This window comes from Otolemur garnettii, unplaced genomic scaffold (genome assembly GCF_000181295.1).
Source record: "Otolemur garnettii isolate 467f Iridium unplaced genomic scaffold, OtoGar3 scaffold00024, whole genome shotgun sequence".
Taxonomy (NCBI): Eukaryota; Metazoa; Chordata; class Mammalia; order Primates; family Galagidae; genus Otolemur; species Otolemur garnettii.
In genome coordinates, this window is record NW_003852419.1 from 12,806,163 (window position 1) to 12,816,337 (window position 10,175).

The 10,175-nt window shown below is 36.9% G+C and overlaps 1 protein-coding gene across 2 annotated transcripts in view; it reads right to left on the reverse strand.

The window, feature by feature from the left end:
- The window catches only part of RTN4 (reticulon 4), an 82,354-nt gene that overhangs the window by 60,069 nt on the left and 12,110 nt on the right, over nt 1-10,175 (reverse strand). Inside the window, exons 2-3 of one of the 2 annotated variants that reach the window (XM_012804020.2) lie at nt 3,416-3,472; nt 350-2,740 (exon numbers count right to left, since the gene is read on the reverse strand). In XM_012804020.2, the coding sequence (XP_012659474.1) occupies nt 350-2,740; nt 3,416-3,472 (2,448 nt within the window). The remainder of the gene's footprint in view (nt 1-349; nt 2,741-3,415; nt 3,473-10,175) is intronic. The other variant, XM_012804021.2, reaches the window with a different exon arrangement.

A 10,175-nucleotide genomic window follows, 5' to 3' on the forward strand; every position in this document is an offset into this window, starting at 1 on the left:
GGCTGGATTCGAACCCTCCACCTTAGGTGTATGTGGCTGGTGCCTTAGCCACTTGAGCCACAGGCGCCAAGCCACATGAAGCCAATTCTAATAAAACAATTTGTAGTTCCGTGCTACAACACACAAAAGTGATCAACGAACAACTGGAAAAGTTAAGAGCAAGGGTGAGTGCTGATTGCCAGAGAAGTACAAAAAGCACTAACACCTTTAACTGAGATGGTGGAAAAGACTTTTTATCAATGTGATATAGTAGACACTAGACAAAATACGCAACATAAAATGTAGTGGAATGTTCCATGGTAAGTCAAAAACTGGCACAAATGCATGAAACAGTGTACAGGTTAATTACCTGAAGATTTACTCAGCTCTGCTGAAAATATAGCAGATGGTAATCTGCCCTCCTTTGCTGTATGGGGCTTTTTCTCAGCTTCTTTCACAAGGACTTTGGATTCATCTACACTGCCTATCCCTGTGTGAGCGGACAAAGCCGAAGAAACATCTGGAGGCAGTAAGGGCACCTTTGCTATATCAGATCTAGTTTTGGAAAATTCATCTGAGACATGGATTTTCTCCTCATCTTTAGGTTGCACGCTCTTGAAAGAAAGATCATGGGGCAACTCTGAGCAAGGTAATGACCCAGCTCCATCCTGGACATTAGCGATTTCACTTTTGCGGGATACTTCTAGGTCAGTGTATCCCCTGCCTAAGATAGGAGAAGAGTCATTTTTAGAACTGACAAACGTGGGGAACTCATCTATAATCTCAATTGGAGATGAATCTGAAAATGTTTCACTTTCTCTTATTTGTGCCTCCTTAGAAATAAATAAGCCATCATTTGAACAGACTACATTATTGAGCTCCTCCATCTGCAAAGGAATTTTTTCCTTTTTGCTCAGTGTTGAAACTTCATTAGATGATACAGTATCTTTTGTGGTATCTAAATTGGGCTTAAAAGATTCCAAATATGGTTTTCCTCCTTCAGGTGGTAAAATGCTGGGTTTTCCCTTATTTTCATGTTCTAGCACTGGCGCAGATGAAGTTTTAGTGAGACTTTCTTTCACAAGTATCACAGCTTCATCTTGGTTTTGTGGAACTTCAGGTATTGAATCATCACTAAACAAGTCTACTGGTTCAGAATCAGGTGAGGAATCTTCAACCAGCTCAGAATGATCACGCTCTGGCTGTTCAACTTTAGCTATTTCTGAATAATTAGAGAAATCTGAAGTTGGTTCAGTGGACAGCTTTGTTTCTTTAATTAAATCACATGCAATAGATATATAAGGAGCTTCTGATTCTTGAACAGCTGCATTATTTGGGGGCTCTTTGACTTCTTCCTTTATTTCTGATACTTTTTTTAGTGATACATTCATGGCTTCTTCATATGGTGGGGGGTTTTCAGGCTCAAGTTTCATGCTTTCATAATTCACCGGAGAAGTTTCTAATGGTGATGAACTGGGCTGAACTGCAGAAGCACCAACAGTAGGAACTACAGAATTTAATGGTGCTTCCATTACAATGTCAGGCAAAACTGGTGAAGGAGTGGCTTCAGATTCTTCAAATGATGGGCAAAGCTGTGCTGCAGGGTAGAGTGACTCCTGCACAGCTTCTGAGGTTTGGACTAAATCCATTTTTGTTTCATACGCAATCTTTGTACCTGTAGCTTCATTCAATTCACTTTCACATGCTTCCTGTACTAAATCTGGGGTTAGACCTTCAGGCATGCTTGTCACTACTTCCTCAGTCGCCTTTGATAAATTATCTGTTGTGACATAATCTGTCTCAGAATCCTGAGTTGCTACAAGGAAAGGGTTTGATGTGGTTGTACTAACATTTTTCTCTGTTACAATTTGGGCCTTCTTCTCTTCTATTTTTTTTTCATCAGTCTTATTTTCTGAAGTATTATCTCCTAACAAAGGAAAAATGTTGGTGGCAGCGCTCTCAGTTGCTGCTGGGTTAAAGGGCGCGCATGTGATATATGCTGCTGAACCGTCTTTTATAGCTTCTGGTGTACTGGGTAAGGAAGTATCATCATTACTGCTTTCACTATCTTTTCCATGATTCGTTTGCTGAAGGCTATCTGCAAAACATTTTTTATCCACCTTACTTTCCAATCTGCTCTCTCTATTAGCAAAAACTTCCCTATCTTCCTTAAAAGTATCTTTCACTTCCCAAACTCGCTCAAATGGTTTGAAGTCTGCGTATTCCTCCCTCATAGGAGCTTCTACTGCATCTTTCTTTTCAGTGAAACTGTCCTTTGTTTTTTCTGGAGACATAACTTTGTCTTCTTTAGCCAATTTGGTGAGGGCTACAGATAACTCTTGTTGATTATGAAGGATGTCGCTGCTAACTAAATCCTCTTTGTCATCTTTACTCTTTACAGTTATTTCTTCCCTGGGGTTTGTTGCTATTACAGCAGATTCTGCTTTTGGAGAGATGTTCAAGGATGATCCCATTTCTGAGTATTCTAATTCTGAGAATTCGGTTAAATCTCTGTCTACAAAGGGATTTTTTGCCTTCTCTGAGAACGCTTTGGAAGCTTCGTGTAAGGTTTCTTGAAGTGTTCTTTCGGTGGGTAATACTTTTGACAAATTACCAAGGTACTCATGTTCTTTTAAAGAAGCAGCGGAGAGAGGAGACAGAGAAGGAAGAGAAGCAGCAGTTTCAAGCAGGACAGATGAGAAATCCTCTTGACCAGCCGAAACAGTGTTACCTGGCTGCTCCTTCAAGTCCATATTTTTTTCTGTGACCATGGACAGAAAGGAAAGTTAGAGAATGCCAGTGTTCTCAGAGTTAATGCAAGTTTTATGACAGATTCAAAACAGTGTTAGTAAACACTTACTGTTAACTAAAGTGAAATATTAATAGCACTTAATACGTAACAATTGAGCAGACTTTAGTCATTACTAAAAATATTAAGCGACTTTCAGGAAGACATGCTCAGCTACAGAGGCAATTACATGCTATGCAAAGACATAACACAAGTCTGTGCAAACCTCAAGTGTGATCAACTGAGAAAAGCTACTTTCAACTAGTTTTAGAGGAAGAGAAGATTTGAGAAGAGAGTTTGAGTGACAGTATAGAGAAAAGGGGGCACTGGATAATTAAATGCCATAAACCAGCCTTTATTTACATAAAAGCCTTTTTGGCTATACTCAAGTAAATTGTATATGGAGAAAAAGAATGATCAATGTATAAATGCATTCCTTGCATATTTCCAATTATCAACCACGTTCTCTGCCCATTTCTTCCTTAGGCATAGCATGTAAAATGCAATTTTTAACTTTTTCAGTAGATAAACATTCTTAAAACCATGCTAATTTTTAGTAAATGCAAACTACTCTGTATAGAGTTAAAAACAACTAGAGAGTTAAAGTTAGAATATACAGAGGACAAAAGGCTGGCAGAAAGAACTTGCCTGCAGAGGAGTATATCACAGGCTCAGATGCAGCAGGAAGAGCAAAAAGGGTCTCATCTGAAAAACAAATAGAATATAACCTCAGCAGAAACAAAGACAGGTTGCAAGGAGACTAAAGACAAAAGGAATAAGCAAGGTTTCAGTTTGCAATGAGTCAACTCAAAACTTTATCTACAGAGAAAAGGCCAAGATTGAAAGGAAGTTGGGGAAAAGTAGTAACATTAATTCAGGTTAAATCATTATATATATTATAAACTTAATTAAATGCTAGTTGTAGAACCTATCACTGTTCAAGAGGCAATTTAACATGTTTATATTAAATAATGTTCATGAATCAAAGATACTGTTCTTATTTAACATATTGCATGAAAATCAAAAAGATAAACTTGAATAAAATAACTACTTTTGTTTCATCTTTAGTTATTGTCATATGTTCAATTTAAACACACAGATATATTCATAAACTTTTCCTTAAATCCTAGGTTGTCTATCTTAAAAGATTCTAACAGTCATTGAACCCTGCTCTTTGAAGACATTAGTCCTGTGTTCCATTGTCCAAATGCCCAGTCCAAAATAAAATTTAAAAAAACAAATTATCATTAGGAAGATACTTAATATTTTTGTTTGAAATTAATAATGCTTGTTATTCATATATACAACTAGTAAGTGAGGGATTCAGCAATTCAACTCCAGAGACTATTTTCTTAATCACGAATTATTATAAACCAAGTTTATATCCCTCCAAAATTCATATGTGAAAGGCCCTAACCCCCACTGTGATATTTGGAGATAGGTCCTTTGGGAGGTAATTGGGGTTAAATGAGGTCATGAGGGTAAGGCCCTGGTCCTGGGAGATGAGTGCACTTACAAGAAAAGACACTAGAAAGCTCATGCACTCTCAATCTCTCCCCCAAAACATACACAAGAGATCATTACACAGGGAGATAGAGGCCACCTACAAGCCAAGAGAAGGGGCCTCAGAATAAAACCTACCTTACTAGCACCATGATCTTAGAATACCCCAGCCTCTAGAACTAAGAAAAATAAATGTCTGTTGTTTATGCCACCCAATCCATAATAATTTGTTTCAGCAACCTAAGTTAATACTCTACATACTGGTATATTAACTTTGTATAATGTCATCATGTACCTGCAGTTGGAAGACCCTGAGCTACAGATCTTCTGTGGTTTATACTAGAAAAAGGCCTCTAGCATGAGACAAATTAAAACAGCCTGAGAGATGACAAGAAGGTATTCTTTTACCAGAAAGAATCTAATAAATCTGGATACTTCTATCTGGAAGGACAAACTAGACAAGGTTAATCAAAATAGATTAAAATCAAAAGACGTAGCTATCACGAATACTGAGTTGTCTGCTAAGCTATATTTTAGCTATATCTATACTGAGTATGATATTTAAAGGAGTCTTAAATGTGAAGGTAAGGGGGAAAAAATCATGACTTGTGTTTAAAAGGGTCTCCTACCACATAGAAAATAGGTAGGATGGGCTATTCATCCAAACCAGTAGGATAACAACAGTGCCTTGTAGGGTTTTTTTGTTTGTTTGTTTGTTTGTTTTTTGTAGTTTTTGGCCAGGGCTGAGTTTGAACCCGCCACCTCCAGTATATAGGGCCGGTGCCCTACTCCTTTGAGCCACAGGCACCGCCCACCTTGCAGGATTTTTTAAAGTATATACACATTTTTAAAAAATGACTTGCTATGTGATCTTACACAGTTTCTCATTTGTGAAATGAAGAAAAGTTCCTTCAGCAAAAACAATATGCTTATATAAAACTGAGATTTGGAGGGTCAAAGAGCAGAACCAAATAATTATACAATAGGTCCATCTAAAAAAAGATAATTCTTAACAAAATCATTACCTTTTTCAAGTAGGCAACATAGTTAAAAGCCACTAAGTCAGAGGGTAGTCTACTTGGAAAGTGAACTAGGAACAGGAACAGTTAAATTTAAAAGGAAAACAAATTATATCTAAAATGGTACCAAAAATTTAAAGTATGTTTTAAAGTGTACTGTATCCTTACCCCTATCTAATACCAGAATCTCTGATAATAAAAATTATATATTCTGGAATTTGTCTAAATAAAAAAGTTTTCAAATTATTTCAATAAGTTTAAAAAAGTCTCAATTTTGTAGAATGGGATTCACCCAGAGTTAACCACAAAATGAGTTCTACATTTCTAAAAGCTCTTATTAAAAAATATAAAATAGTTCACTACCATGTGGACCTTCGAGAAAGCCGCTTACTCCTACTAAAGCAATCACAGATCACAGACTTGAACTGTCTGGGTCGAATCACAAATCCATCAGCAGGACTGTGTAACCCTGAGAAAGTTATTACTTAGCCAGTCTCACTTCCTTATTTGTAAAATATGGATAATAACAGTACCTATCTCAAAATGTAGAGAGAAAATGGGAAAAAGATACAACTTACTCTAAGTAATAGAGGTAGGAAGTCAGAGGGCCAAGATTCAAACCATAGTCTGGCTCCCAAGTCCTTGTGCTTTATATTCTGAAGGATATGTTTACACACAAGTGCAATAAATGACATAAATTTTTCTAACTCTATCAGCCCGTCAAGTTTATTGTCCTAAAATGAGATAAATTGTCACCCAGAAATTTACCTTGCTGGAATCTGAAATACTGGACTGATAATTGCTTCTGTTCTACAGTATAATAATATTTATAGAGACATTAATGTGGGCTAAGTACTATGCTGACCAGGCACACATTCATTTCAGATGTTCATCTAAGAGTAAAAACCATGGGCAGTGCCTGTGGCTCAAAGGAGTAGTGTGCCAGCCCCTTATGCTGGAGGTGGTGGGTTCAAACCCAGCCCTGGCCAAAAACTGCAAAAGAAAAAAAAAAAAAAAGAGTGAAAACCACTTTATAAGGTGGATACTGTATTTGGCCATGTATAATGCTCATTTTTTTGCCCAAATTTCTTAAGGGAAAAAATAAAGATGTGCATTATACATAGGTAGTAACTAATTCTGTATCTATAGTACAAAAAGGTTTTAAATTCTTTTATTTACACTTATGCATTAACCTTTTGACTGCGAACAACAACACCTTCACGCAAGATGCTCATTTGGTGTAAACACCTATGGGCACATTTGTTTCTGAGAGCTCAGCAATCAAAGGGTGAAAAGTGTTACTCCAGAAAGCAGTAAGATATCCTATCCATATGCAAAATAATGCCTTGAAAACAATAATCAATTTTGTTGAACTTAGGACAGATGAGGAAAGTTGACTCTTCAGAAGACACGGGTAGCATAGATTTTGAGGAAGACAATACTTCTGATATTGCTAGTAAATTTGTTTACTGGTACATTAAACTTCTACTATGTTAAAATAAATGCTGAAATTTCTTAATAATACAAAAAACAAGTATCTAAATATAAACAAACAAAAATGTGAATTAAAAAATTGAAACAAAAAGGCTTTTTCCCTATAAGTTTGGGCCCAAAATGTGGGTGTGCATTATATATAGGAATGTGTTATACACAGCAAATATGGTGCTATTGTTGTCCCATTTCACAGATGAGGAAAGAGACATAAAAAGGCTACGTAAACTTCCCCAGTCACAAAACTGAAAGTGACAGATCTGAGATCTGAATCCAGGCAGTATCTAAGTTCGTGCCCTTTCCTGTAACTATGCTGCATTTACAACTTTGAAATGACTTACAAATAAAACTAAGAAAAAGAAAATTCTGATCAACAATATGTACTTATATACCACAAGCTGCCAAATTCTAAGGCTAAAAACATCTAAAACTATTTGTTTTGAAAAAATAAAACTAATTTTACATTAGCCTCTCTTATTCAGTAAAAGATCCTGACTTTCGCAAACGAATAAACAATTTGAAAATCAGGGATACTATAAAAGTATAATGAGAATCGCTTGAGCCCAGGAGTTGGAGGTTGCTATGAGTTGTGGTGCCACAGCACTCTACCCAGGGTGAGGCTCTGTCTCAAAAAAAAAAAAAAAAAAAAGAACGAAAGAAAGAAAACACAAAAGAGAGACCCTTATCTCAACTCAGTAATCTTTTTTCAAATAAATAAATAAAGGCTCCGTGCCTGTGGCTCAAGCGGCTAAGGCACCAGCCACATACACCGGAGCGGGCGGTTTGAATCCAGCCTGGGCCTGCCAACAACAATGACAGCTGCAACAAAAAACAGCCAGGCATTGTGGTGGGCACCTGTAGTCCCAGCTACTTGGTAGGCAGGGGCAGGAGAATCGCTTGAGCCCAGGAGTTAGAGGTTACTGTGAGCTGTGATGCCAGGGCATTCTACCCAGGGGAACAGCTTGAGGCTCTGTGTCAAAATAAATAAACAAATAAAAGTATAATATTCTCAATTACTGAGAGATATTACATACCTATTATTAGGCTTATTAAAAAAGGGCAAACAGCTCTCTTTCTTTCTATGATCTATTTGTAATGCAAACTACTAAATGAAATAAAAACTTTAATCATCAATCTCTTGTGCTATTTTGAGTTCACAGCCAAAACACTAACAAATACTAAAGGATTAAGTAAATCAACACTAACTAAAAACAAAATGGCACTTTTCCAAAAATAAGTAAAAATAAGTTTTCACTAAATAATAAGCAAAGAGGAAGCCAGAACTTCCCCATTAAGTTTCTCCATCTATGTATTAAATTAATACTCCTGGCTCAGCACCTGTAGCTCAGCAGCTAGGGCACCAGCCACATACACTGGAGCTGGCGGGTTCAAATCCAGCCTGGGCCTGCAAAACAAAAATGACAACTGCAACAAAAAAATGTCCAGGCATTATGCGGGTGCCTACAATCCCAGCTACTTGGGAGGCTGAGGCAAGAGAATTGCTTAAGCCCAAGAATTTGAGGTTGCTGTGAGCTGTGATGCTACAGCACTCTACCAAGGGTGACATAGTAAGACTCTGTCTCAAAAAAAATCTCAAAAAAAAAAAAAAAGAAATTAATATTCCTAAGAAAATGCCATATATTCTCTTGCTTAAAACACAAGCTCCTAGTTATCCCTGGAATTATACCTAAGATCCTTAATCAGATAAACACAGTCCTCTACCATGAAGGCCCCAACTTAACTGCCTAAACTTAAACAATTTTTTACCTGTCGACTATGCTAACTAAACACAATTCTTCCTAATCCTGCTCCTGCTTTCCTCTCTGCATCTCTGAATGTCAATATCCATTAAACCTCAAATTCAACATACCCAACCTTACTTTCTAAAACATACTCATGCTTATCTTACTTCTGCTAATCTTCCACATTTCCAGTTGCCTCAGCTCAGAGAACTGAGTAACTTATTCAAAGTCACATAGCTAGTTAATGACAAAGCTAGAAAAGTATAATTTAACTCTGCCACTGCAAATATACACTTACTTCCTCATCTCCCCCCCATAAAACAAACAGAACCATACTTATGACAGTATGAAAGATGAGCTCCATTCACACAACTTTTTTACTCATGTTGGTCCTCATGCTAGATTCACTTCCTTACCATCAGTATAAATTTAGACTATTTCCCTTTTGACATACTTTGAATACTATTTCCATTATATAAGGGCCAGTTTCAGAATTAAAGTTCACTAAAGAGATTTTTGAAGTTTTTTTTTTAAAGTAAAAGTAGTATGTCAGTCTTTAATTTGTTACCGGAATTTAGTACTGATCGATTAAAAAATATATGTGCTATCACAATCTCACCAATGTCTACACACTTTTACAGAGTAATTTCCTTCCCATGCTCATTTTAAAAATTTTCATCACCCAAAAATATAACTGATCAGTAAAATCATATCTAATGCTACAAAACTATAAAGAACTTCTGCTTCTGGGTATGGCAGTAATTATATCAGACTAACTCTTCCAATATAAACAACTATAAAAATGGACAAAATATATAATGCAACTATCTAAAGACACTGGAACAACAGGTAGTATAGGTGTGCCAATCCTGAGAAAAGGGAAGCATGTAAAACAACTGCCCTGGCTTTTTGCCTGAAGGCATTTCCTAGTCTACATTATAGGTTCAAATCCAAGAATACTGTACTTTGGCTAAGCTGAGGGATGGACCTGTCTGACATTTGTAGGGAAGGGTAACACGCAAAGTAATGCATCACAGAAAAACAGCTTCCAAAAATCTTGTTAGGGGCTCTTTTAAATTCTGGGGAGTACACGCATAGCACAAGCCTCAGCAAGGCCTAGCCAAAAAGCCTAGGGTAGATTTGTGGGCTATATGGATTATTTTGGAGGTCAGAAAGTGTCAGAAGACTTGACCTAAACAAAATTTGTGACCTGTCAGAGTAGAGAGAACTCGCTGAATACTCCAAGCATACAACTGAGACCCCAGAAAGAAACACCTTAAGAGTAGGACTACTCTAGCCTCAAAGTAAGGAATATTTTTCATCAAGAGTCAGCAAACTACGGCTTATGGGTCAACATTATATTGGAACACAACTATGCCCATTCACTTGTGTATTGTCTATGGCGACTTTTGCACAATGAAAGCGAGGTGAGTAGTAAAGACAAAGGCTATATGGCCCATAAGTCTTAAATATTTATTATTCAGCCCTTTAAGAAAAAGTCTGACTCCTGACTTTAGACTGACTCTAACTTTAAAATCAAAATTTGAAAGGATCAAAATGATTTGTCAGAAAATTAACTGCCTGCAGAAACAAAATTAAAACCCCACCATAGGCTCGGCGCCTATAGCTCAACCGGCTAAGGCGCCAGCCACG